Source organism: Chlamydotis macqueenii, chromosome 22 (genome assembly GCF_036417535.1).
Source record: "Chlamydotis macqueenii isolate bChlMac1 chromosome 22, bChlMac1.mat, whole genome shotgun sequence".
Classification (NCBI taxonomy): Eukaryota; Metazoa; Chordata; class Aves; order Otidiformes; family Otididae; genus Chlamydotis; species Chlamydotis macqueenii.
Window position 1 is genome coordinate 4,123,040 of NC_141577.1, and position 27,245 is coordinate 4,150,284.

The 27,245-nt window shown below is 53.5% G+C and overlaps 3 protein-coding genes and 1 non-coding gene across 11 annotated transcripts in view; all 4 read right to left on the reverse strand.

Moving 5' to 3' along the window:
• Positions 1-57: 57 nt before the first annotated feature.
• GJA9 (gap junction protein alpha 9) lies at positions 58-9,390 on the reverse strand. Its single transcript, XM_086764867.1, has 3 exons — positions 8,783-9,390; positions 4,635-6,559; positions 58-3,962 (listed from the first exon to the last, which is right to left on the reverse strand). Exon 3 carries the CDS (start codon positions 3,405-3,407, stop codon positions 1,854-1,856), a length of 1,554 nt encoding a protein of 517 aa, XP_086620993.1. The 5' UTR covers positions 3,408-3,962; positions 4,635-6,559; positions 8,783-9,390; the 3' UTR covers positions 58-1,853.
• Positions 9,391-9,536: 146 nt separating this feature from the next.
• On the reverse strand, positions 9,537-18,655 carry RCC1 (regulator of chromosome condensation 1). 4 transcript variants are annotated; one of them, XM_086764869.1, is made up of 12 exons: positions 18,427-18,655; positions 17,982-18,027; positions 17,275-17,321; positions 13,688-13,772; positions 13,400-13,587; positions 12,944-13,123; positions 12,762-12,858; positions 12,040-12,162; positions 11,676-11,831; positions 11,203-11,322; positions 10,613-10,765; positions 9,537-10,029 (listed from the first exon to the last, which is right to left on the reverse strand). In XM_086764869.1, the coding sequence occupies exons 4-12, from the start codon at positions 13,758-13,760 to the stop codon at positions 9,854-9,856; spliced, it is 1,266 nt and encodes a 421-aa protein (XP_086620995.1). In that variant the 5' UTR covers positions 13,761-13,772; positions 17,275-17,321; positions 17,982-18,027; positions 18,427-18,655; the 3' UTR covers positions 9,537-9,853. The 4 variants fall into 4 exon arrangements, 3 of the variants coding, with proteins under 3 accessions (XP_086620995.1, XP_086620994.1, XP_086620996.1); XM_086764868.1 differs by having other exon boundaries at positions 17,275-17,330; XM_086764870.1 differs by lacking the exons at positions 17,275-17,321; positions 17,982-18,027; positions 18,427-18,655 and adding an exon at positions 15,099-15,265.
• Positions 18,158-18,362, reverse strand: LOC147598089 (small nucleolar RNA SNORA73 family). The gene has a single exon (XR_015260949.1). It is a non-coding gene; the product is annotated as a small nucleolar RNA SNORA73 family (small nucleolar RNA).
• A 334-nt stretch (positions 18,656-18,989) lies between the features above and the next one.
• Positions 18,990-27,245, reverse strand: part of PHACTR4 (phosphatase and actin regulator 4) — a 67,979-nt gene continuing 59,723 nt past the window's right edge. For all 5 annotated transcript variants that reach the window (XM_086765040.1, XM_086765038.1, XM_086765035.1 and 2 more), the window contains 8 exons: positions 25,925-26,507; positions 25,003-25,226; positions 24,378-24,528; positions 23,701-23,756; positions 22,774-22,835; positions 21,810-21,947; positions 21,047-21,123; positions 18,990-20,451 (listed from right to left, as the gene is read on the reverse strand). In XM_086765040.1, the coding sequence (XP_086621166.1) occupies positions 20,436-20,451; positions 21,047-21,123; positions 21,810-21,947; positions 22,774-22,835; positions 23,701-23,756; positions 24,378-24,528; positions 25,003-25,226; positions 25,925-26,507 (1,307 nt within the window). In that variant the 3' untranslated portion in view covers positions 18,990-20,435. The remainder of the gene's footprint in view (positions 20,452-21,046; positions 21,124-21,809; positions 21,948-22,773; positions 22,836-23,700; positions 23,757-24,377; positions 24,529-25,002; positions 25,227-25,924; positions 26,508-27,245) is intronic.

Genomic DNA, 27,245 nt, shown 5'->3' on the forward strand with positions numbered 1-27,245 from the left:
GAATGTGAGCACCTACGTGCTGATTTCCTGACATTTAGCCAACGGGAGCCGAGTGCGTTAATTACGGGACTTTTTATTAGACAATAAGCGCACAGCATGCATTAGCGCGGTGATGGCCCGCAGAAACTTCACAGCAAGAAACGCAAGCGTTAAAGCCACACTAGCAGCATGAACTCAGCTAAATCACGCTCTGTACGTCGCTGCGCGTCACTGAACGTTCCGTTTCACGGCGCGGGCAGAACCGCGTGGGACTGCGCTGCTGCGCGCACACGGCGGTGCGAGAGGCGAGACGGAGAGCTGCTGGAGGGAAATGCGCGGTGAATAGCTCAATAGCATGAATGCCTATTTCTTACGAGGACAGGGCCAAATTAATGCTGCTGCTGCCGAAGCGCCTTTTAGGTTTTCTGGCTCCTTTTTTTCCTAATATTGTACAGCCTTCAGCCTTCTGGAACGTGGCTGGCTTGTAAGCGTCATGGTAATGCGCGTTAAGAAATTAATGATGCCGTGCCATCGTGATGCCACGTCTCGCTAATTATTTTTCCGGTACACGTTCAGTAAATCAAATCCACCAGTAGAAAACCCCACGTATAGGCGAACGCGTCCCAGGTGCGACCTCCTGTCCAGGAATTCACAGCCCGCCAGAGCTGCGCGACTCAAGTAAATGTGTTTAATTCGTGGAAGTCTCGGTTACGAACGTGACATCGTATTTTGTTCATCTTTTCCTCCCTTGTCACGTCAAGATGTTTTCTGGAACCTGCCGTACGCTGTTCGGACTGCAGCATCTCGTGGGTGAATGTCCTTTGTTTGTTTTGCTACCCCCATAAAAAGCATCAGCGGAAATGCTCCTTCTAAACAGTTTTTAGTATTTTTTTATTTTAAAGTTTGTTACAATTTGAGGGACAGACGGACCCCGTTGCATCCAGAAGATGAGTAGTTTTACAGTTTGATAAACCTTTTATATGTTTTTTGACATTGTAGCTGAAAATAGAAAGGTATACCCTTTTTTTTTTTTTTTTTTTTTTTACCATAGTGAGCCTTCTGGTTTGCGAAATCCAAAATTTCTGATTAATAAATTTCAGTAACTTGTTTGCTGATTAAATAATAGTGGTGATTGCTAGCTTGTTAGCGTTCGGCAAAATCCCGCAGTTGAAGCTCACAACTCATTTGTAATTCATGACCCTTGGCAGTGTAACAGTGTATTTAATGGTGACAGCCTACCATAAGAGATTCGCTGATTTTTCTGCTGAGGAAGTCGCGATGATACACTGAAAAAAAAAAAGGGCACTGTGGAGTCCCAGAATTACTGACACACACCAAACGTTCTGTTCCTTTTGCATTTCACACAGCTCAAACAGGGAAATACGTTTGACATCCTGCTTTCAGAGAGCCATCAAACGTCTGTGTGAATTCTCAGAGAGCCTAAGCAGAAACACATTTACCCATAATTAATTTCTCCCGAGAGTACCGGTGCCATCTTTAGCCCAATTAATTTAGTGGTCTTCCTAAAGTACATTGTTAGACTGTAAGTTTTGTCTTCTACTTTTATTCAATGTAAATAGCGTTAGCTGAGATTTTGTGCCTGACTTTTCCTGGACTTACATGATGAGTGTTTCCTTTCTAGCTGGAAGGGTAGAGCAGAAGCTTAGAGGCTGAGCTCTAAACCACCCTTTCACTGGAAAGAAAGCAGAGAGCTTTACAAGTTACCTAGCTAAGATTCAAAAGGCTGCACAGCTTTTCTATCGCCGTGCAACAGCTGGATGAAGCCGGAACAATTTTGCTGCTATTACACACACAGGTGCCACGTTCAGTACTGATCCCAGCACCGACCGGCGCGCTTCACGAGGGAACTCACGCTATATTTGAAGGTCAGTGGGGGCACGCCTGCTGCTGGCGTTACTGGACAGGGACACTCGCCGAGACGGAGAGAGGAGCTTAGGGCTGTCGCAGTTTCTACTCTGTTTCGATCCCGAGCTCACGTCCGCTGTGGAGTCAGGAGTGTCTGGTCGGCTAGGACTTTTTCTGTCAGCATCGTAAGGAGGTTGGGCTTTCTTCGCACTGAAACTGCTTTGTCTTCTGTTGCTGCTCTTCGGGAGATAATGCGCTGAAGCTCCTGCACGCTCAGCCGTTGCCGAGCAGTTCCAAGACGAACCGATTCCATCCCGTCTTCTGAAACCAGGAACGGGAAAAGTTGCGTCGGGTTGCAGTGAAGTTTCAGAGGGCATTTCCGCAAAGCCTCTCAAGCACGTGCTCGCAGCTAGATCTGCATTCTGAGTACCAACAAGGAGAAGTTTCTTCTCAGCTTCTTTTTGAGCTTCAGTCCCAAGCTCGCCAGGCAAGCCTTCCCTGTTATTCGTGCCAGTGTTTTGAGCCTGATTGTCTAAAGCGTTTGTAGCTGCTCTCTTTTTTGGCGATTTACTTTCCTGATTGCGATGGGCGTGATTGCTGCTGCTTTCGGTACGGTTGTTTTGCACAGACTGAAACACGAGAGGAGAATTGAGCACCGGGTAGGCAGCAGTGTCGTTTTGCTGTTCCATTAAAAAGGTATAACCGCTAAGTGCGGAAGGAAGGGTTTTTTGAGGGGTGGTGGATATTCCCAGAGAAGAGTGCGGTATCACAGAGTATTTCTTAGATTTGTTTACGTAGAGATTGAAAGGGTCATCCTTGTTTTTATTCTGCCTGCAGAGCCCCATTTTAATCTTTCGGAATCCTAGGTGGATAATTTCTAGGATGTTTAAAAGCAATGATACGGTCGCTATCGATTGCATGAATAATATGAACACCGTCTTTTCCGTTGGTCGAGATACAAAGCAGTCAACTATGTTTGGACACGGATCTCTCTGACATTTGTAAAGGGGATCTAGATGAAAGCCGTAAAGAAGATACTGCCCAACCATAAAACCAACTTCCACTGCAGATCTCGTGAAAATATGTATCACGTAAGTGCAGAGCAAAGAGCCTCTCAGGGGTGCTTTGTTCAGCTTTCTTTGATCCAGCTGTCGGAGTTCTCTCTCCAGCCTTTTCCGATTTTCGGTCATTTCTAATTCGGTGCTTTCCAGTTCCACTCTTACCTGAGCTTTCTTTTTTTGCCTCTCTTTCTCCAAGGCTCTGAGTCTGTATAAGGCATGACCCATGTACACCAAGGAAGGGGAAGACACAAATATAACTTGCAACACCCAGTATCTTATGAGAGAAATGGGAAAAGCCTCATCATAGCACACATTTCTGCAACCAGGTTGCTCAGTATTGCATATAAATTCTGATTGTTCATCATTCCAGACGTCCTCAGTTGCCACTCCGAGGACAAGCATTCGAAAGATGAAGAGGATCGTTAGCCAAATCTTTCCAATAATCGTTGAATGAATGTGGACCTCCTCTAAAATGCCTCCAAGGAAATTCCAGTCTCCCATGGTTATTCTGCCATCTTAGCGCTAAAATGTACAAGAGAAAAAAAACTGTCAAACATTGTAAAAGCTGCGGTCCTTCCTTAACACGTTGTGAAAAAAAGGACCCTGGGAAAAACCATCGTATCTCACATGGTAACCATGGCAACGTGATGCACTGCTCATTGATAATCGGGAATTATTCTCGCTCATCTACGAGATAGAGAAGTGGGAGGATTTTAACAGCATTGTGCTATTTGTTTGAACCATCCTCTGCTGAGAGCAGTATCTTTATATTAAGAACACTTAGGAAGGGAGAGGAATATTTCCCAGTCCTCCTTTTCGGATGTTCCGAGCCTCACGTCACAGCTGAGGTTACAGTTGTATCCCCTCACCGCTTCGCAGCGAAACTTGGTTATACCAAGGAACTCAAATAAAACATCTCACTGAAATTGCATTGTTAAATTAGCCGGTGTGTTTGAGTGCGTAATTTAGTGCGGACAATTGCTTTTTGTTTGTGGATGTCAACAATAAATAGACAGATCCACTCTAATCGGGCCAGTTTCCTCTGGTGAATGGTACCTGCATTTGAAATACAGAAGAGAGTGCCTAGGTGTTAAGCATTGCTGTCCTCGTCTCTAATTCTGTGAAAAAAAAAAAAAAAACAAACCAACCCAAACAATTTATGCAAAAATTCTCTACCAGCATTTTCCTAAATGATTGTCATCTGAGTACGGATAAGTGATAATACACGTGTGCCACTGCACGTCCCGCCTTTATTTCTTACATTTGTTTCTTTCTCCGCTACAGGACACTACGTTGTGAACAAGATTTTAAATTCCTTTTCAGTTTTTATGTTTTTGTAGACACTAACAGAAATCTTCTTCTTTTTATGTGTGGGGAGAACCCGTATGTCTGTAGATTCACCTTTGCGTTGTGCGTACAGTACAACTAAATAGAATTTAGTTATGCAAAAACCAGAATAATCTGATTTTTTTTTTTTAAGGATAAAGGTGGTTTAACGCAGTGTTTCCTGTTCAAATAGGATTCATTTTCACCCTGTGAAACACGGTTAAGAAATCAAATGAAAGCTGCAGTCTATGACTGGAATACCGGTGACGATAGAGGAACATTTCTGTTAAGACAGCCTACAAAACGTGAAGATACTCTTGCAAATCAGTATACAAATAGGCAGTTAGACATTTTTTTAAGATAAACGTTAAAAATAAATGGCAAATTAAAAATAAAGCATACCTTTCTTTAGAGAAACGTTTAAAATTAAAGATCTGCGGCGTCTGATAAAAAGGTAAGCGCTCCTGCCATCGTCCATCTGCGCGAGCGAAGTTCACATGACGAGCAGAGGAAATGCCACATTACGAGCAGTTTGTTTTGCTACAGGAGCAAGTGAGGGAGTGCAGGCTTTGCACATTGAATTTATATCTGCTAGGGATGGAGGCAGGAGAAAATCAATCTGTTATTCACTCTGCTACCACTCCAAGCAGAGTTTAACTAGGACTGGTGAAAGATTTTCATTAAAAAAGCTAAAAATTAAAAAACCCACAGCTCTGACTTCCTTCAGAGTAGCTTCCCTTTTGCCTCTCCAGCACCTTCCACGTTTTAAGAACGATCTCAGCCTCAGACAAACAGAATAAAAGAAAACTTCCAGACTAAGCTTTAGTTTCCGTATCTCAGTAGCAGCAAACGCTCGGCTTGCCTACACAGACGCGAGGAAGGCGAGTCCTCCCGAATTCTGTCCCTGTACCTTTCTGCGGACAGTCTGTCTCCTGGAACGGCTAACACTGCGCTCCGCTGCCAGGATCAGCATGAGTTAAGGTGTCTAGCACCATAATGCTCTTTCAGATCATTCTCTTCAGCGCCCTACAAAAGCGTATTGCTGGTCCAAGTGTCCTGCACAGCATAAATACACTTGCTGTGCTGAGAACTCTAAAAAGCTAATCATTATCTTTTAATTTTGGTGCTGAGGATCAGTCAATAGGTCACGTCCGATTTCATAGTTAAATGACAGCTTGCCTGGAAGTCTTTGATCATTTTGGCAAGCTGTCAGTCTACAGCTGGCCAGTTCTATTAAGTATACAAAGCAGATTTCCAAACATACGTCTCTTCTATCGAGTACTTAAGGGAGGTTTCTAAACATTTTTCTGCTATTGGTGAGAAAAATTCAAAGTCCATTGGAGTGGAAGTGGTCCACGGACCACCCCCCGCCCATCCCCACCTCCTGCAAAGACGCTGAAGCTTTGTCTGAAAGCCCCAAGTGTTCGGTGAGCCTGACCCACGGAGGCTGGGGATCTACGTGTTCTGTAAAAGATAAACGTGTGACGAGCGGCACGTAACGTTCCGGGATGCATTACCTCATTTCAAACGGCGTTTCAGTCAAGTGACAGCTTGACAAGTTGGGAGGGAAAATGAAATTGAGTGCCAATTTTACTGCACCGATGCTGCTCTTGCCTTAGTCCAGACATTTTGTGGATGGGACTCTTTTCACAAGCTGTCATACCAACGTTCAGTGTTTAGTAGCGAAATACTCAGTGATGTAAGGAGAGAAAACTCATTTTCCTTCCAGGCCTACCTCGCTGGCTTTTCATCGGCGCCGGGTTTGTCGCGAAACATCCCCCAGACTTTAACGACTGCGTTATGTTTTCTTAGCTCAGGGTCAAACACCACAGAAATCATTCAGTCGTGGAAATACTCTCTGAAGACCCAGACTTTTTAATTCCTACTAATCAATAGCGTGCACTTTACATGTACAATTGATTTTTATTCTCTGCTGTGTTTGTCTGACCCACAACGGCCAGCTGGATAACTCGAGGCACAAACAGCAGCGATGTGTCCTGCAGGCTGTCAGGGTAACGCGGACTCACTCCCGTGGTTTCCTTTCGGTAGCGAAGTTTGGATAAGAAATTATACGCTGCAATAATGAGAAATACAGACAACCATACCACTCAGTATCGTCCTTAGGGCTGCCAAATCCAGCGGGACTGCGTTTGAAGGCAGAGCAGAGAAGGCTGTATAAAGACCAAGGCACGCAGTCTTCGCCTTCGTCCGTTTTCTGTGCTGGCTTACGGATTCACGTTTGATGGCTGATGTAACTGCAAATCAGGAGGGTCAGATTTGTGTTTTCGCTTTCACGAGCAGAATTTCTGAAGATGCCTGGCATTTATCTAAAAGGTTTAAAGTGGGGTTTTTGTCTCTAATCAGCTACTTTTAAGCTTAGATAGCATGCCGTATTTCCACCTGGGACTTCCCTTTTCCCTGCACAAGTTCATAGAATCATGGAATGGTTTGGGTTGGAAGGGACCTTCAAAGCCCACCCAGTCCAACCCCCCTGCCAGGAGCAGGGACATCTCCAACCAGATCAGGTTGCTCAGAACCCTGGCCAACCTGGCCTGGAACGTTTCCAGGGATGGGGCATCCACCGCCTCTCTGGGCAACCTGGGACAGTGTGACACCACCCTCATGATAAAAATTTTTTTCCTAATATCCAATCTAAATCTGCCCCCCTCTATTTTGAAACCATTACCCCTCGTCCTGTCACAACAGGCCCTGCTGAAGAGTTTCTTCCTGGTCTTTCGTGCAGGCCCCTGTTCTGGTTTTGTTTAGTGAGGGGGGGCTATGGTGGCAGCTTCTGTAAGAACCTGATAGAAGTTGTTTCCCCTTTGTCCAGTGGACTCGGCCGGGCCTAGGGCGGATCCACCGCTGGTGAGGGCTGAGCCAATTGGTAGCAGAATGTTCTGTGATAACGCCTCTGCAATAATGTGTTTAAGAAGGGGAAAATGGAAAAAAAAAAAAGAAGAGAAGATGTGAAGGAGCTGAGCAGGGGCAGAGAGGGGGAGGCGCGAGCCTTGTGGGCCTGGCAGGCCTCACCCTCTGGCCTCCCGCCGGGCAGCCGACTGGGCCCAACTCGGCCCGGCCCGGCTGAGAGAAGCAGAGAGGAGATGAGATGCGAAGAGACCCTGAGAGGCGTCTGCCTGCCCGTTGTGAAGGATTTCTGTGAGAGGAACGGCTGCAGACGCCAAGGGCAGTGCAGAAGGAGGGGGAGCAGCAATGCGGCTCCTGGCCAGAATTCCCCTGCAGCCCGTGGTGATGGCCATGGTGGAGCAGAGGTCCCCCCACAGCCCATGGAGAGGCCGGCTGTGCCCCTGCAGCCCATGGAGGCCCACGGAGGGGCAGAGATCCCCCCACAGCCCGGGGAGGACCCCACGCCGGAGCAGGTGGAGGCCTGAAGGAGGCTGTGGCCCGTGGAGGCCCCGCTGGGACAGCTGTTCTAGAGGGACTGCACCCCGTGGAAGAGATGACCCACGCCGGAGCAGTTTCACAAAGGACTGTGGCCCGTGGGAGGGACCCCACGCTGGAGCAGGGGAGGAATGTGAGGAGTTCTTCCCCTGACGATGACACAGTGGCGTAAAGCGACGTGTGATGAACTGACTGTAACCCCCATTCCCTCTTCCCCCCTGTGCCGCTCGGGGGGGGAAGGAGGTAGAGATAATGTTAAGCCTGGGAAGAGGGAGGGGTGGGGGGAAGATATCTTGTTCCCTGTCTCATTCTCCTGCTGGTTTTAGTAACAAACAAATAGTTTTCCCCAGGTTGAGTCTGTTTTGCCCGTAACGGTAACTTTAAGAATCTCTCCCTGTCCTTATCTCACACCTCGAGCCTTTCCTTACATCATCTGCCCCTGTTCTCTCGGAGGGTGCGGGGAGTGAGAGGGACTGCGCGGTCTGGTCCCGATCGGGGCTGAACTACGACACCCATGCACGGCACCGGACAAGGCTGGGCCCACAGCAGCACCCACGGGTGGCCCCGCACCCTTACAAAGCGGGCACCAAACTCAACCTGTTCCCAAGCACCGTGGCCACAGGGGACCGGTCCCACGCCGTGGTGGCCACAGCGGTCCCTTGTCCAGGGGCGGCAGGAGGCCAGGGTGCCCTCGGTCCGTCCCCGGGCTCCCCGCACCGGCGCTGCCTCGGCGCAGAAGCCAAAGCTCAGGCGGCAGCGCGGGCGCCGTGGCAGCGCGGGGACAGGAGCGCGGCGGGGCTGCTGGAGAGGCGGCGGGACGGGACACGAGCAGCCCTGCCGTCCTCAGACGTCAGCCCAGAGCGGGCCCGCGGCCACGGGGGGGCTGCTCACCCCTCCAAACCACGGGAAAACCTAAGGTTTATCAAAACTCAGTTTATTCCAAATGTTAAAAGATTACAGTTTTTTTTTCCTCTCTTCCTCAATTAATCAACCAAAATACTTTACATTTTCTTTTTAAAAAAATTCAACCTATTCTGCGCCACTGTACAACTCCCAGCCCCCCCCCGCCCCGCACACACCCCCGATTCCCCCTATTGCTGTAACTTAACAGATAAAATTTAACCTTCCAGACCCCCTTCTCGGCCAGGTACCTGGAAGACAGCACGGAAAGAGAAGAGGCAGGCCAGGCGCAGGGAGCAAGACCAGTTGGATCGAGCGGAGGCGACTGGGAGCAGGGAGTCCCGTTGTTCTGAGCGGTTCAGCGCACAGCTGGGTTTTGGTTCTGTCTTCTCAGCAAGGCCCTAACAGCAAATGAAGCTCCTTCCCCAGCAAAGGGAAGGGAGAACATTAAAATAACGAAGTCCCCACCCGCGGGATGGATTTTTGGGGGTTTCCAACGGCGATGGAAAGGAGCAAGAGCGGCTGGGATGGCAAAAGCAGCGCTGGAAGCGGCCGCTCCAGGCAGGACGGAGCAAGGCAGCCTGCTCCCGGCCTCGCTGCCCGGCGGATTTTGGCTCAGCGGAGGGGGAAGGCAGGAGCCCCCCTCTTCCAGCAGCCTGGCATCATCCAGCAGCGCTCCCCCTCGCCGGCTCCCAGCATCTCCCCACCGCAGCCGCAAGCGTTGGGTGCGAGAGGAGAGAGCTCCCCAGGAGCCTGTCTGCCGGGCTGGGATCTCACCCGGAGCGAGCCCCCAGGGCTCTGGTGGGTGGCAGCAGACAAATCCCAGTTGGAGAGGGAAAAGACGTCCGGGTTAAGGGGATGGGGGGAGCGCCCAAAGACTGGGGGAACACGGGGATCTCAAAGCCCGATGCCCAAACCCTTTGGTGTAGCGAAGAACAAGGCCCTCAGTTTTGCTGGGTCAGGAAATATTACAAAAAAAAAAAAAACCAAACCAGAACCAAAAACTCCAAGAAGTGGAAAACCCATCCAGCCACAGCACTGAGACCAGTTTAGGACCAAGCCAACCTGGGGGAGCTGACAGAGCACCAGGCACCACGGGAAGACAGACACACGCTTGCAGGGAGAAATCGTGAGCGTCCCTGAAAAGCCCTGCTCCAGCCACACAGACGCTGCCGGGGCCCGGCTCCGGGAGCCTCCCGCTCTCCCCATCACCGTCGGCGGGAGAACAGAGCTGGAAACCAGTGGCCCGCCCCGGCCGGAAGGCGGAGGGGTGTGTGCAGGCCCCGGGATCCCACTGGGTTCGGCTGCGCGGCGTCGCTTCATCAACTCTGCTCCTTGTCCTTGACCAGCAGCACCGTGTGTTGCCCGCCGCTGGACACGGCCAGGACCGTGCGGTTTTCCAGCTGCTTGCCCGTCATCTCCACGGGGCTCCAGACATCGTCCTCCTCCCCTGTGCCCAGCTGGTAGTTGGTGCCCATGCCCCAGGCAAACGCTCGTCCTGCAACGGAGGCGACGCAAGTTTTCACTTCAAGGTGGCCGCGCGATGGGGTGGGAGGGGGAACCCAGCAGCCAAAGCCAAGGGGACCTCGCGCCCGGGCAGGGGGATGAGCGACGGCCGCCAGAGACGCAGACACGGGGAAGAGAGCAGTGCGTGGCGACTAAAACCGCAGCCAAGGCAGCGTTTCGCCCCCGGGGAGCAAACCAAATCCATCAGCCGGCTACAAACCCTCCTTCCCGCAGCCCCGGGCTGCAGACGTTGTGCGCAAGCGCGCGCAGCACCAGAGCACAGAGGTCTCGCAGCAGCGGACTTCAGGGTGCGGAGAAAGGACCCGCAGGCCAACGACCCCCTCCTGGTCAACACCCTGTTACGAACCTTGCTGCCAAGGGCCCACAGAAATATTTGAGCAGCTGCTGCCCAGCTGCCCCCAGGCTGGGTGCTCGGCAGGGGCTGCGTCGGTGCCAGGACGCGCGACGCAGCTGCGTGGGGCCGGCCGGATCCAGGGGGCCAGGACAGACGGACGAGGGGTGGGGAGGGTACACGGGGCAGCGTTCCCAGGGTCAGGGAGGCCCCCGGCACTCACCGTCACTGCTGACGGCGTAGCCGACCGATGCGCCGCACGCGACAGAAGAGATGCTGGGGAGCTCCGGGATGACGGTGGGCGTGCTCTTCTCCTCCGCCCCGGCCCCGAGGCCCAGCCGGCCGTACTCTGCCCTTCCCAGGCTGTAGGCTTTACCTGGAGCACAACAGACGCGCAGGAGAGGCGACATGAGGAGGGCAGAAGCCCGCAGCAAGCCATAGCCGGACCCTCTCCCCCAAATCCGACGCCTGGAGGAGCACCGCTCCTCCTTACCACACCCTAGATCCCACCCAGGAGGTGTCAGGTGGGATGAAGACCCTTGAGCTCCCCAGAATGAACAAGGAGGGTGTGTGCCTGGACAGACTGCTGAGCCTGCAAGAGCAGAGTTCACAAGTGACGCCAGGTTCCTGGCATCCTCCCTGTCCTTTGCTGCAAATTCACGCCACCCTTGTTGCCTTAAACGCTGAGGACTTGGAGGGCTCCAGCACGTCACCCTCACGCCAACACCTCCCCCCAGCCAGGACGAAGGCTGTGGGGGTTCCCCTCCACCCCGCCCTGTGCGACTCCCACCGGCCCGTCACGCTGGCGCTCACCCTCCGAGTCGACGCACACCGTGTGGTGCTGCCCGCCGGAGAATCCGACCCAGGACTTGGTGGAGTTCTTGAAGCACGTCAGGTTCTGCGGGGAGAAGCAGGGCTCGGTGCCCTGGGTCCCTGCGGGGTGGGACGCACAAACCCAGGCAGATCAGGTCCGCGGGCACAGACAGCCCAGGCCAGGCGCTGGCACTGAGCCATCCACCCCACCAGAGACTAACACAGCCCAACTGAGCCCCAAAAATCCAATTTCTGCTCAAACCCACCGACCTCAGGGGCTGGGACATAAAGCCAGAGCTATGCAGGGTGACCCTCCACCCCAGTTTCCAGTTCCAGTGTGTCTGGTGGGTGCTTGGTGTCCAGGATCCGGGGCACCAGCAGCGCTCCCCCGCCAGGGCAGGGCTGCAGGAGCGGGGAGTGCGCGGCCAAACCAAAGCAGGCAGGAGATCTGGAGGGACGTAAGGGAGGCTCACCCAGCTGGTGGTAGTTGGAGAGGCCGAATCCATAGATGTGTCCCTCCTGTGTGATGGCGAAGGTGAAGTAAGCCCCGCAAAAGGCGTCCTGGAAGCGCATTTTGCCTCTGTTGCCTTTGCCTCTGACAGGGACGCGCTGGGGGATCAGCAGGCGCTCTGGGGGCAGGAGACAAGGCGTCGTATGAGGAATAATTATTTACACCCTTTTCATTCCCCCTTAGGTCCAGCTCACTCAGTCCAAACAACCGATTCACACACAAGCCCCCAAGCAGCAGGGGAAGAGACTGGGCCTCTTTGCTCTTCTGCAAAGCGCAGAGCTGAGGCCGAAGCAGCACCGCGCACTCCGAGCACCAACACAACTCACGCAGTCCTTTCCTTCCTCCTCGGTTGGCAAAGAGCGCCGGCACTCTCCCCAGCTGGCCCTGCTCGCCGCAGCCGCATGTGAAGAGGTCACCGTCCACCGTCAGCATCACTAAGTGGTCATTCCCTGGGAGGAGACGGAGGAGGGGAGAGGAGTGAAGCAGGAGTCACACTCCAGATCCTCCAGGAACGCAGCAAGACCCAGGAGCTGAGATCCCACACGCAAACCCAGCTTTCTAGAACTCAGTGGGGTTTACTGCACCAGATACCTTGGCATCAGCTTCTGGCACAACTTAAAACCACAGGATCTCCCTCATCCTGACCCCGGTTCCCCAGCTGAAACTCTAAAAGAAGTTTCTCTGGGAAGGTTTAAGAGCACTGGTTCCCCCATCCTCACTTGGGCCCTGGACAAGTTCCCTGGCTGCTCGGCTCTGCTCAGCCTCCCCAAGTCTAGAAGAGGGCGAGCGCTTTGACCGCGTGGGCTGGCAGTTTGGGCCCTCTTGTAAGGCATTTGACGTCGAGTATTAACAGTATCGTCGGGGCCAGGAGAGACACGAGGCCTGTTCTCTCAGGAGCCAGAGGAGAGCAAGCACACCCTTGGACCTGGCTCAGAGCTGCCAAGAGGGAGGAAAAGGACAGGGACCTTCTGGACCTTCACCTGCTCCCGAGGGTTGCGACAGTCTCGTGCGCCTGCCTGACCCGCGCGCACCTCAGGACCTTGCTCACCTGAGACAATTTTAACGACGGGTGCGCTGAGCTGGAGCAGCACAGGAACGGAGCTCGTCTTCATGGGCTCCAGCAAGCCGATCACCCCGTTGTTATCCTGGGTGGAGACACAGACGCGGGGACGTGAGTCACAGAAGCAGCAACCTCCACCAGAGATCCCAGCGTCCAAAAATTCAACGTACCCGGAAAGAGCCCCAGACAAAAACCCTGCCGTCGTCCGTCAGCGCAGCTGTGTGACTGTCCCCCGCAGAGACCTGCACCACCTTTTCCTGCAGCTCCACCAGCCCCGGCGTGGTCTCCGATCCTTCTGCCGAGGTGTCGCGCCCGAGGGCGCCTTCATCGTTGCAGCCAAAGGTGTAGATCTGCAGACAGAGAGCGAGACGGTCAGGAGGGGACCCAGAACAGCAACAGGCTGAGCATGAAGGCAGGGGACAGAGACCCAACAAGCTGAATTATCCCTTTGACCCCCTAAAGTTTTGTGGTCCACAGCAGGGAGACCACTCCGGAGCTGGAGTGAGCTGCGCACCTGGGCAGAGCAGGGTCCGATTCAAATCCCCTGCTCCAGCACAAGTCCCAGGGCTTGCGGTGAGTCTCAGCCTCCCCACCCATGGGTGCTGCCCCCTCCACGCTGCACTCACTTTTCCGGTCTGGCTGAGGCACACCGTGTGCATCCCTCCGGCTTCTGCCTGCACGATCAGCTCCGGCAGCGGCACCAGGGCCGGTTTCTTCCTCTCCATCACGTCCTCCCCCAGGCCCAGCTGGCCGACATCCCCCTGCCCCAGCGTCAGCACCAGGCCGGGCTGCGTGCGGTGGGACGGGTGGCAGACTGCGGGGTAGCAAAATAACATATAGAACGTTTTTGGGGGGGAAGGGAACAGCTGGCTGCTGGGAACAGGGAGGGAAAGCTCCCAGGGATTTTTCCATACCTTTAATCTTCTTCCTGCCAGGAGACTCGTCCTCTGGCACTGGGCTCTTCTTCGCAGTGCGTTTCCCTGGCATAGCGCCTCGGATCTAAACACAAAGGCGCTCTGTTAGAGCGTCACCACGGCGCTGCCAGTCGTTTGAGGTTCTTTTCTCCCCCCCTCCTGCCTTAAAATCACCTCAGATCTCCCCCAGAGACGGACTCAGGATTTAAGCACTGATTACTCCGCTCCCGCCGTGGGGAAACGAAGGGTTTTTCTCGCGTGTTTTCCACATTCTCACGCGGACGCGAGCCCCCCGCACCCTTTCGGTCAGGGCAGCCCGGGGAAAGGCAGCACGCGGGGGAGGGCTCCGGCCGCCCCCCCAGCGCTGAGGCCCCCGTACCCCGCACCCCACGCGGGAACACGGCCCCGCGGGGGGAAGCCAGGGGCAGGAGCACCCCGCGAGCTCCCCCCGCTCCCACGGACCGACCCGCGACCCCACGAGCCGCGTGGGCCGGGCTCACCGTGCCCCCCCCCCCGTCCCCGCCGTTTGAATTCCCCGCGCCGCCCCTCCCCCGCCCCACGTGGGGCCGCACAGGCCCGCGGCGCGGCCCAGCCTTTCCCCTCCGGCCTTTCCCCTCGCCGCGGTGGCCGGACGCACCGAGGGCGGGCCGGGGTTCGGCGGGACACCCCCTCCGTCACCTCTCCCCCGCGTCCCCGCCCGCCGTCCCCGGGACCCCGCCGCGCTCCCACCTCCGCTCCGCCGCCGGCCGGCCCGCCGCCGCGCTGCCTCAGCGCGCATGCGCGGGAGGCGAAGGGCGAACAGCCCGCGCCTCTGGGCGGGGAACAGCGCCCTCTGGCGGCCGGCGGTCCCGCCGCCTGGCCGGGGCCTACCCCTCCGCCGCGGCGGAGCCCCGCGCGGGCAGCGCCCAGGGCGAGGGGACCCCCGGCCGCTACGGAAGAGACGTTAAAAATCATCCAGCTCCCGGGCGGGGACACCTTCCACCAGACCAGGCCGCTCAAGGCCTGGAACCCGGCCTGAGGCACTCGCAGCTTCTCCGGGCCAGCCCGCTCCGGCGCTCAGCGCCCTCCCCGTAAATCCGTTCACCCTCACACCCAACCTCAACCCTCGCTCTCCCAGTTTAAAGCCATTCTCTTATCGCTATGCACCCTTGTCAAAAGTCCCTCCCCAGTTTTCTTGTAGGCCTCGAGGTACCGGAAGGCTGCTACGAAATATGAGGCAGCTATAAAAAAAATTAAGAGGTTTAACGTATTTAACAGAAGAGACTAACTGGATGAGGATAACGAAGCGTGACAAAGAATATCAACAAAATCCAGCAGGCCCGCACGCCCAGGTCTGGTAGGCAGGACCACAAGCAAGGCACCACCTAACAGCGGCTGTTCTTGAGCCACGCGATGGAAAACACCAACTTACCCACGTCCTACTCCGCCTGTTGGCAGCGGTTGCTGCAGAAGGAACAGTCAGTAACTCCTCGTGCCGCTAGCAGGCAGCCTGAAGTCTGTCGGCTCCGACAGCGGGGCGATTTCAGACTGAATTTCTGAAAGGCTCTACGGCGGCGTTTTGAACCGTTTGAAGCGTAGCAGAGATGCCCGTGACGGCTTTCTCCAGCTCAGGAATGCCAAATTGTGGAAATAACTGCACGAGTTGGTGAAAAGTCACCGACTTTGCTACCAGGGGATGGAAAGCACCTTGTCTACAAGGTAAAAAGGCTTTAGTAGAGGTTCCTGCCCGTGGGGGTGGAGGACTCTTACAGACGTCGGTGCCACAGAGCTGAGCGTCAGAGCAACGGGGCCACCACCTCACGTGCCCTGAACCACGGCGATGCTGGCAGAAACAGCACTGACCACAGGGTTTTGAAGAGCAAGCGGGTTTCATTAATCACGCCTGACCCCATCAGACTGTTCAGAAGGGTAAAGGGGTCAAACGTTGGGCAGCAGGCTTCCCACCTGTGGCCAGTACTCAACCATTAGACCTACCAATCTGAAGTATTTTTGGCAGTTTGGGCCAAATGTCCCAAACAAGGTTCTAGGATCAGAGAGCTGGAGCAGCTCTGCTGTGAGGCCAGGCTGAGAGAGCTGGGGCTGTTCAGCCTGGAGAAGAGGAGGCTCCGGGGAGACCTGAGAGCAGCTCCCAGTGCCTAAAGGGGGCTGCAGGAAAGGTGGGGAGAGACTGTTCAGCAGGGCCTGGTGTGACAGGACAAGGGGTAATGGTTTTTAAAAGCAGGTAAATTTAGATTAGATAGTAGGAAAAAAATTCTTACACTGAGGGTGGTGGAACCCTGGCCCAGGTTGCCCAGAGAGGCGGTGGATGCCCCATCCCTGGAAACGTTCCAGGCCAGGTTGGCCGGGGCTCTGAGCAACCTGATCTGGTGGGAGATGTCCCTGCTCCTGGCAGGGGGGTTGGGCTGGGTGGGCTTTGAAGGTCCCTTCCCACCCAAACCATTCCATGATTTTATTTGAGAACTGCCTCAATTGTCATCAGATTCATCCTTACAACTGGACTCCCAGTTCCCAATTATACACTTGGCTAACAGGACAGCCGTACTCTTGTGTAGAGATTCCCTTCCCAAGGCGCCCGGGCAATCAGAAAGCCCATCAAGAGGCCTAACCCCAGCCTGTTCACCGGTTCCAGGCATCCACTGCCTGACCCTTTCCCTTGGGATTTCAAGTGGGGCAAAGGCAAGACACCCAGCCACCTGCTGGAGGGTGGCAGCAGGTAACTCATTAACCCGTTTTGTGTTTTAACCCCTTAGGCACAACCTCCACAGAAGCCACCCCCCAGCACCGCTCTCCTCTTGCAGGAGTGGACTCGCTCCCCCACAGCCACAGACCTGGGGTACATATTAAGTCACCGGTTCTGTGGTTGGCCCTTAATGGCTGACATAAAGGTTGATCTGCAACAAGATACCCAAAACTACACTAAGCATGTATCACCTGCTCCCAATCCAGCCCAAACGGCTATCAAGATGGGTTTCAAGTGGGTTACTGCACCCTTCACCACCACACTCCAGAGAGGACACGCCATTATCGCACAGGAATCCCACTGCTGACACCAAGTTGAGAGGCACCAACGGGAGCGTCCAGGATTTCTTTCATTTTGCAGGACTCACCAAGCAATCACCCACAAAGAAACATACACCAAGCAGAAAATTCAAGTTTATTTGGTTTTCTACCACAGCTAAATACACACTTGCAGTCAATCACTCCTTTAGGGCCTTGTTTCAGGTTAACACAAATCGCTGCTCTTGCCCGCATCCTACAAGCGCCCCTCCAGTACTACATTTCCCCTGGAACACTGAGCCACATCCCATCTTCCCCAGCAGCTGGCACCAAGGGCGCCCCGCTGATGGGTGGGGCGGTTGGTCTGCAGGCCAGTCTGAATCCACATCGAGAGCACGTGGCTTTTCTTACACCCTGGGCTCCCACCCTTGACTTTGTGGTGCCTTTCAGGTGTGTGCAGGCCAAATTCCCCACAGCCCCGTGGCTCTACCTGATCTCTGCAGCTACATTTTGATTACACATACCGCATGAACCGAACGTTAGCCATCATCTCTACTTATTAATGGGGCTGCTACTCTGAATATACTCACCAGCTCCAACTAGACAAGTAGATTCTTCGGAAATCAGTCACCACTGTCTGCAACAACTTAAAAAAAAAAAAAGTACAATTAAGAAAGCTTACTACATGGCAAACAGCACACAACCCACGAGCCACATGAGGATCAGGTAAAATCCAACCACACATTCCCAGCCCTAAGCAAGTGTGACCATGTGCCTACCACGTGCCTTCCCCCCAGTATCATCCCAGTGCTCCACCACCCACGTTAATGAGTCTTCTTCACAGAAGGTTAAAAGTCCACTCTGGGACCAATTAACATGGAAGAATGGGTGATTACAGAGGTCTAAGGCAGGGTCTTTGTGACTTTGCACCAAGTTTGTTTCTGCACTTTCCCCATTTCCCACATTGCACAAGTAAGGCCCCAAAGCTAATCAAGGATCACTCACCCCCACCTAACAGAGGTTGGTTCCTCCCCTCCTTTAACAACATTCAGCAGTCCGCCCCTCTCCCCCATCCATCCGAAGTCTAACGAAATCTCAGGACTGCCTAAGTTAAGCTTTTGCTGTTAAATAATGCCTATAAATCCCGCATCGGTATTGTATTTCTTTAAGCCGATCCAGTTCAGTTTCCGTAAGCCACTTACAAATAGCTCAAGCTTATTTAAAGCACAAACTACCAAGAGAACCGTGTAACTACGCACAGCCAACAACGTGACATTTTCAGTTCAACACTACTCACCTTCCCAATCCGTGCTCCAATCACCTCAAACTTTTCCAATTTAGAACTGGAAATAATAAAGAAAAAGTATTAAGTACTCGCTCAAGAGTTTCTCCTTTTTTCTCTTCCCCCCAGCCGTGCAGGCTGGCACGTGTCCTCCTCTCCCCCCCGCCCCCCGACGCCATTCCGAATGGCAGAGCTGTTTCCTGCATGGTTTGTCTCCTCCGTCACTGCCCGAGGGCTCGGAGAAGCGGTAGGAATATGCAGGCTGCAGACTCGAGGCCCGGCTTGTTCTCCAACGTCGTGGAAAGGGACCGTACGTCACGGGCCCGAAGGCCTACGCTCCCCTGCGCCACACGGACAGAGCCGAGAGAGAGCGACTTCTCCGGATATCCACGTTGGGTCGACCATTTAAGGCACTTTTCACCCCTAAAACCAGGCATCGGCCTCACCCCACGATACTCACGTCGGGCAGGGAGCCGGACGAGGCCGGGGCAGGAGTCAGCGCAGCCTGAGGGAAGAGAAGAGGGTGAGGGGCGGCTCCTCAGCAGCGCCCAGCGAAGGCGGCTCACGGCCTCTTATCAGCAGGGGAACCGGGACGCGGTGTCCCTACGGGTGGCCGAGGGCAGCGTGGCCCCTCACGGCCGTAGGGAAAAGGAAGAAAGGAAAGGCCGCAGCGCCGGGACCGGACCTACCTGCAACCGTCGCTGCTGCTCGCGGAGAAAGAGGCCGGGGGCCCCCGCGTCGCGGTATTTATAGAGCGGGAGGGGGCGGGGCTAGAAGGCGCATGCGCGCCGAGCAGGGGGTGGAGCGGGCAACCAGCCCATGCACGCTGGATTAGGCGACCGTTGGCGCACGCGCGGTGGCAAGGCGGGAAAAGCGCCCGCCGCCGGTGAGGGGCGGCCATGGCGGGGCTCCCCGCAGCGGCCCCGTGAGGCGTTACCTACAGCGGGAGCCACGCATCGCCAGCGTCTGCTGGGGCGGGCCTGAGTCGGAACCTCCCCCTTTAACACACGACCACAGAGGCAGTTTTTTTTTAAAAAAAATCCTAAAATACTTTTATTCAATAATTAAAATCTGTTGCTGAGGAGACTGATATACAACGCAATGATTTAGCCTACAGGCGTACTGTACAGGGGGAAGCTGTGAGGGAAGACGCCTCCCCTCTGCCATCACGGCGAGGGCAGCCCGGGCGTTGGCACAGCGCGGAGGCACAGGGCCTCCCCGAGCAACACGGCAGACACAGGTTTGTGAGCAAGGCAAGTCCTCTCCATCCCCACCTCCTGCTCAGCCTGCCATCGCTCCCTTCTTCACCAGAAGTGGCATCTCACACATCAGCTTTGTGCATGATAGACCAGATATTGTTTTTTTAAAAACCCCACACGTAGGAAGAACCAATATGATATCATTCTCAGAAGAGAAAATTATCTTTTTAAGGTCACTTTTTAAACCTCTTCTTCCCCTCTCTTCCACCGAGACAGTTAAATTATCAAGTTTCCAGTAGGTTGAGCTGTAAAAATGAGAAAAGGCAAGTTTCACCCTGATCTGGGAGAGTAAAAAACATCCTAGAGGAAGCCACAATAAAAAGAACTGACTACTCTCACAGCTTCTCCAAATTAAAAAGTTTTTAAAAGGCAACAGTCATTTCCTGGTTCTGTAATTTGTTAAACAAGCCTAGATATCTCAAAACAAGGTCTGTTAACATCACAGCAAGTGTAAGAGAGTGGGAAGGGAATGTTTTATACATTTGTGTTTTTCTTTTTTTTTTCTTTTTTTTTCTTTTTTTTTTTTTTTACAAAAAGATGCAGCATATGTTAACATCTATACAATTCCCTTCCAGGACAACAAACCGTTGGTCAGTAGTGATTCAGGACATTAAGGACACGACAGAGACATAAGCAAAACCAAAAAAAAAAAAATCACGAGTCACATGTCAGTTGTCTGCCGGGTCAGCATCTGCTCAGGGTTCTCTGTACACAGCTAATATACACACGTGCTTCCGAGCACATCCACTCTCCATTCCTCAGCTTTCCAACACCAGAGCTGCCTTTTTTTTTTTTTTCTCCCCCCTCTCCTCTTGGTAAGGAGGAGGAAACGAAGGACTTGCATCCCCAAAAGGAGTATGTACAGCTGAGAACTGGGCCTGTCCGGGCTGAGAAAGGGAGCTGGAGAACAAACCGTTCATTCACATGTGCACGGTCTCCTGGCAGGGCTGCTGGCGCCGGAGCAGAGGCGTATTGCTGAGCCGCGCGAGGTATAGTGTTCAGTTCCAGCCTGATGGCACTCGAGACGTGTTTGTTCCAGTGAAATGCTACGTTCAGACAGGATTCCTCTTCCCTGGCTGAAAGCCCTTTTCTGGATATGTTTTGAAGGCAAATCTTGGAAGAGCCAAGGTTCCACCCTTGCTGTATTGCCCAGGAGAGGGACGCAGAGAACTTCCAGTCCTCTCAGGTCTCTTGCTCCCTTCTTGGAAGATTATGGTCGATGGTACCTAAAAGCCAAGTGAAAAAAATGCAAACGTCACCCTTGGAGCTAGGTTAAATAGCTACTGAGGCACTACAGATGGTCAGAAAGAGTGAAATGAATTATTTCTGAACTCTCAGCCCTCAGTGAAGCTGTTATCATCAAATAACCTCTGCCTTAGAAAGCTCTTGTGCTTCGCAAACACTCAGCCACACAGAGCAACTGCTGGGGGGCAGAGAATCACCTGGGCCACGATCCACAGGTTAGCTCAGATATTATCTGTGACGTAACCACCACGGTGTTTTGTGGCTGTGGCTTCTGCTGCACGTCTCTAGCCCCAGAAAAGCACACTCCAGCTGCAAAGTCACACTCGTTTCAGATATATCTCAAACCAGTTTTGAGTGTCCAGGATCGAAGCACCGGTTTAGGGAAGAACAGCCTAAATCATGTCTGCTACTCCTCCAGTCACTCACCACCACAGGGGCAGAAAGGGACATCAAATCTCCAGCTACAGCACAGGTAATTTTTCTACGGTTTTAACGTTTTGCCTCTCAGTACTGCCCTTGCAGCACAGCTCTCCCAACAAGACTGGAACTCTGCGCTGACAACACGTTCTCACTCACCTCGTGAACTGCTTGCTGTCCTCGTGGACTTCCATTTCACAGCTCTTAAACTCATTCAGCTCCTTCCGGATGGCAGCCTGCACAAAGAGGGAGGAACCTTTCTTATTTCCTGCTAAGACACAGATCTAGATTATTACCGTCTCTCCCATCTCAAGTGAGCTCAGACATGGCAAGGAAGTGCTGTACCTCCAACACCTCTGCTCAGGGCTGGTCTGCACCACCTTCCAGTGGTGAAGGGAAGAGCAAGAGCAGTTGTGACACGCAGGGCTGAGTGCCTCAGAATCTCTGGTAAAGGAAGGAGCTCAGACAGCAGCAGCCAGCCCAGCTTTCGCTGTCCGTTCACACTAGGCCGAGTTTAATCTGCCTCCACACAGAGGGCTGGGCAGTCCCCACGAGCAGTCAGGGAAGACAAGAACAGATTGCTTTCCTGCCGGCTTCTTGCCTCAGCCTGCCCCAGCCTGCAAGGAACAGCACTCCTCTGACCAACGCCCTGCACCTTGCATCCTCTTCTGTCGCTCAGAAGCTGAGGCAGAGGCTACGCTGGCGTGCAGACAGTGTCCACTCAGGCTCCACGTCATCACAGAGGGGACAGGAAGCAGGGCTGGGTGAAGGGACATGGGTGGTGCTTGGCGGGGTGGCAGAAGGAAAGACGCAGTGGTGAAGCAAAAGGAACGGAGCAAATCTTCTTGGCAGACACCCTTTTGCATAAGGCACCCCAATTTAGCTCCCCTCCCACACCCAGGGACAGGATACTTCCTATTACCTTGTCAGCTGGCGTTAGCTTTGTCCACGGCTTATCCGCTCGCCGGTCGTAGTCTTGAGCATCTGTTACTTCCACGTATTCGTTAAACCTCAGGATTTTCCTGGCCTGCAGCTCTGCCACTGTAGGCCTTTGACTAAGCTGAACAAAAGCAAGAATAAAGAAAGGTAGTTTGTGCCTTGTTCACAAAGCAGTTCAGGATTAAGCACCCCACGCAAAACAAAAACCAGTCCCCTCACTGGGAATAATAATACACAGATCATAGTAAGTCCTGCTCATGACACAGCCCGCGAGGGAACAGGCAAACCCCCGTACCAAGGATTTACCTCAGATCGCGAGGCCGGGCTAGGGCAGAACCAAGGCCGCACTGCCAAGGAGAAGGAAGACGGAGGGGTTTGGGAACAGCCCTTGCCAAGGGTGAGCCCGGCGTGACACTCCTAACCCAAGCAAGCCCGTTCCCCGCTTCAGCAATGCCGACACTCACATTTCATATCCACAGGCCCTTGGGAAGTTTTTTCCCCAGCCACGAGTAACAACCACCAGTAACTTGGCCGTAACAGCTAAAAGCAGCTGTTGCTCTGCTCAGCTTCTCCCACGCTGCCGGTGCTTTAGAAACAGGTTTTGGGGAGCCTGGTGCGGGAGCCTCGGCCACTGAAGTGCTGTGTTAAAACAACCAGGCCGGCACCAGCAAGCTTTTCAAGTGCCAGGTGCCAAATTTAGTTCTCATCTAGCTCGTTACGCTTGGTGCCAGCGCAGATCCATCACTGACAAACACGGCCGCAGCGCCAACGGCTCACCGTTGGTGACCGTCCGCGTTCCAAAGTCACTGCAGTCAGAGGGCGCTGGGGACAGTTACGCAATAGCCCCGTGACTTCACCCACAGCAAGGTGCCCACGCTGCGCTCACAGCCGCCGCCCTCCCCGACAGCTCTGCCAGATGGCGATCGCGGCACGGAGGCCAGCAGTACCTTTCTGGTCAGCCTGCGTTTGATCTCTCGCTTCTCAGCTTGACGGTCAGCTTCATTTTTCGCTGCCAAGGGAAAAAAATAAATTTTTCCTGTAAGCATCACAGGCTTTGAAAAGTGCTTTCTGGACTGGAACAAAGGAGCGTATCGAGCTGTATCAGATGATCTATGTATCTGAAAGCCATCGTGGCGTGTCTGCAGTTATTACGGGCAGGGAGCGCCTGCTCAATCCCCCCACTCACCGAGCACCCCCTGGCTGGCAGTGCCAGCGTGGCCCTTCGCACAGCACCAGCGAGTCATTCTCTCCAGCCCCACGTACGTTAAAGATTAACGGCCACGTCCTCAAAATACACCCAGACCACTCTGCAGACGGCTCCTCCCCACAGCTATTACACTAACAGTTTAAAGACAATAACAGCACAGATAAATATTTAAAATGGAAACTTCCTGAACTGAAATTTCCCTTTCCTCAAGATGTTTATTTAAAATTTTTGCAGAGCAAAGTATCGCCAAGAGAAACACCACGGACTGAGCAATGAACTGCTGCTTTTCGGATCGTGCAATATAATGCTGTAACGTCTGCACCACAGGTAAAAGTCCAGCCCAAACCAAAACACCTTTAGCAGTCCTTGCTGTGTAACATCAGAGCCTTAACCAGTTCACGTACTTTCCCCTGAGGTGTCAGGCAGCCTTTCTAAAACATGATGCTTTCAACTGCACTGCTTGGTATCACCGGTAAGGTCTGATCTTATCCACAGCTGGTTTCTGATGGTAACACCGGGAAAAATTACTGCAACTGTTTTACTACAGTGATATAACCACAGCACAGTCCTCCATCAGCACGTGTCAAGCAGCTTCCAGGTCCCTCTGGACCAAGATGTTAAAGGCAATCTTCTTTTATTACTTAGGATCTAGAGAAGCACTACTCACGCTGAAGTATGTTCCTCTGCTCCAGTTCTTCTGCTGTTGGTCTCTGACTCAGTCGCCTAAAGAAAAATGTGACAAGTGATGTTTCATCTGGTCATTCAGCAGTCGGGGACGAAGAATACAACTGCTTGGTTTCTGTGCACTGGGAAGCCTCCCCGACACCCCTCATTCACCAGTGGAGACCACTGCTGCCCTGTTTTGTGCTCTCCTCTGCTCAGACGGCTATTCACCCCCAGGCACAGGTTAGGAAAGCGCTGCAGCCTCTCAAAAGCTCAGAGGGAACTTCCCAGTGAACTGGAGGAGATGGCAGAGCCTGGACTATCAGCAGCCTCAGCTTAATCCACCACCTAACTAGTGCATCAGCACTCAGCCTGCATCTGTCCACACCTTTATACGCCATCCATACTTCACGTCAGTAACGTTTCTGTAGCCCTTGAGATTTTCCCCTCGCAGTCCATTTAACATCTGGAAACAGGGGCCTGTCAGGGGATATTGTTCAACTCCAGGAGCAACTTCCAACTTTTAAAACCGAGGGGGAAAAGCAACACTGAGCCTCCCGGCCCTGATCCAGCAGCAGGGCCCAAGCACCCATCATGTTCCAGCAACAGCTTTGTCCAACTCCACCTCTCACGCGCTGCGCCAACGGCTCAAACGTTAACGCCCTGCTCCATCCTTCATACCTGATCAGCGTCGTCCCAATCTGGTGCCGGATTTCGTTCCACTCTTCCTTGCTCTTCCGAGGGAAGACAATCTTCTCCTCCTGCGGCGCGGTTGCGTTCCCCAGCTTTATAGCCAGCGTGTCTTTCCTCTTCACCTTGTTCGCCAGCGTGCCTGTGGGGAGGAAGAGTAACGGGATGCGACTGAAGACGGCAGTGCCTAAGCACAGTGATATGAGCCATGTGCTCCTGGCAGCTGTGCTCTCCCCCACAGTTTGCTTTCCAAGCTCTGCATTGCAGCTCCAGAGCTAGTCCCTCCAGCAACAGCCAGCATTTCTGCGTGATGTCCACATGCTCACCTAATGCCATCCCACCTCAAGGGCTGGGACAGCAAAAGCTGTTGCATGAACCATCTGCAACTGGAGGGGGTGCATCTCAGCAGATGAGCATACAGGCTCGGCTGTAGAGCCTTTGAAAAAGTGAGAAAGAGGACGTGGTACATCATGGACCGAGAACCAGCTGCTCTGAAGCACTGCGTGAACTAGCTCTGTGATCCAGAGCTCAATACAGCCAGGCACAAGTTCAGCCAAGGAGAGAAAAAAAAAAAAACAAACTAAAAAACAAACCAGCTGCAATGTCAAAGCCTTACTGTTATGGCTTTCATCTTCTTCCTCATCCTCATCATCTTTGTACAGGATGGGCCCTTCCGAGTCAGAGTCGCTCATCCCTTCATCTCCTTCCTGCTCCTCCGGCAGGACCTGGGATACCAGTTTGGGGATGACTGTGACAGATGGCACATCTCCAATACACACACGAGGGCACGAACTCCGCTCCTCTTCCTGGTCATCTTCTTCCTCTTCCTCATCGTCTGGACTAACGAGAAGCACACTATTACATCTCTTAACACTTGCCACAGGGGCTGGGCAACGCCCCTGAGATCAACACCTTATTCGCTCTCCTCAGCCCAGAGGAGGCAGGTCTGCGGGTAGCCCAGGAACCAAAGATGCAAGCACCGCCCCGCGATCCTGTACCGTCCCCTCTCCCCAAAGCACGGGGAGCTGTGGCAGAGGAAATGCCAGAGGCAGGTTCTTTACAGAACCCTCTCACCCCTCTACTTTGGGACTTGCAGGCTCAACTCTTACTTTACAAGACAGTCCTCTTCCCACTTCTGGTTTGCAGAATTAAAGGCTAAGGAAGGCCACAAATGGATGAAATCCAGGACCTTGTTTTGTCTGGGTGCAGTTACAGACAGGCCAGGCCTGGATTCCTGGCATCAGCCTGTGTTTGTAGTCTGGAACTCATTTCCCTTTGAGCAACAGAATCCCAGAACCAGGGTTAATTTCACAGGGAAGATGCACTGGCCCCCTAAGAGGCTGAAACACAGCTTCAGCCAACAGGCAAAATGGTTTCTAGGCTGTTGCAAAAACCAGCAAAGAAACCAGCCCTGCCCACGTCCCTCCTCACCATCACAGCCTCGCAGGAGCAGGGAGTGCGACATCAGCGTGTCAGCGCGCAGCGTGACCCACACCACTGCGAGGCGTTTACCGCACACACGCACAGGAGGTACTCACACTTTCAGCATCTCGATGGTGACAGGCAGGGACCTCGTCCTCCCGAGGGTGCCGTTGTCCTCTCCAAAGCCATCGTTCTCAAAGAGCAGCGAGTGAGCCCTGTGCGACCCCTCGGCAGGCGGGGTGACGGGCAGAGGACTGGCCAGAGCCTGCTGGATACGGATGTGCAGTGGGATTTGGGGCAGGCGAGGCAGCACGTGAGGTTCGACGAACCCTTGCTCTGCCGCCCTTTTTGACACTTCCAGGGACCTGAAGTCTTCAGGAGGAGGAAGAGGAGTCTCTTTGGGCAGGTCCAGGCAGCGCGGAGGGTCCAAGGCAGGGGCGGAGGCAGGCAAGGGCATGCGTGGAGGCTCAGGGGGTATGTGCGTGGGCAGCGGCGGCGAAGGCGAGGGCGGTGGGTAAGCAGAGGTCATGTGCGTCGGTATCGGTGCGGGGCGGTTAGCTGTCGCTGTCCTGTCGCTCAGGGGCTTGGAACTGACAGCTGCCTCTGACGTGTTGTTAGGCAGGAGGCCTCTCTTCGGTGGGAGAGGAGGGGAAGGCTTGGACAAGCCTGTACCACTGTTCATTGCTTGAGAAAGTTCAGCTGAAAATTTAAAAGCAAAAACAAAAAACACAAAAGCCACATTATTTAATACTGCATTATCCAAATACCCTTCAGCAGTGTGGAATAAGCATAGCAAAGTCCTCAGGGGCTTGGATCAAGCAGTTTCAGCCGCTTTTGTGCTAGAACACAGCGCCAGGAATAACCAGGTTGCAAGCCTCCAGTTTGTGCTTCCTGCAGCAAAGGTAAGACTTGGGAGAGCAGCCAGAAACAAGCAGGCTGGGAGAGGTCTGTGCATCCTGCTGCTTTGGAGAGAGAGAAACAGCACCAGCCCTCAAGTGACAGCAGATGGAGCTCCCCCAGAGCAGCACACTGCCTCAGCCAAGGAATGCAGGTATGTAGGGCGCTTTACGGCTATATTTACAGGATCGGTTTGCAAAGGAATCCGAGCCATCCAGGACACCTCAGACTCCAGTTGTGTTAATGGCTCCCTTGCACATTAAAAAAAAACCAAAAAAAAAACCCCCAAAAAAACCAAAAACCAAAACTGTTTGGGAAGTTTCACTCGAACGCAAAAGTCAGAACTGCAAGCAGCAATGTGCTCTCCCCCTTTCCCTTCATCTGCCAGACCCAGCCCAAGGACACCTCGCTGCCAGCAGCGCCTGCCTGCTTGAGGATGAGGTTCTGCTCTGCTCCCTCTGCACTCTGCTCCCTAAGCCCCATATAAGTTTCTCCACAGCTAGAAAAGAACTAGCAAAACTTCCAAAAATATTTAAGAGC

Excerpts from the sequence above, each read along its gene's own strand:
- RCC1 (XM_086764869.1), bottom strand. The coding sequence starts at position 13,760 with ATGCCAGGGAAACGCACTGCGAAGAAGAGCCCAGTGCCAGAGGACGAG. Across the intron at positions 12,859-12,943 it reads TTGTCTGGGGCTCTTTCCGG|GATAACAACGGGGTGATCGG; the intron begins GTACGTTGAATT and ends GTCTCCACCCAG. Across the intron at positions 12,163-12,761 it reads CGTCGTTAAAATTGTCTCAG|GGAATGACCACTTAGTGATG; the intron begins GTGAGCAAGGTC and ends GTCTCCTCCCAG.
- GJA9 (XM_086764867.1), bottom strand. The coding sequence starts at position 3,407 with ATGGGAGACTGGAATTTCCTTGGAGGCATTTTAGAGGAGGTCCACATT.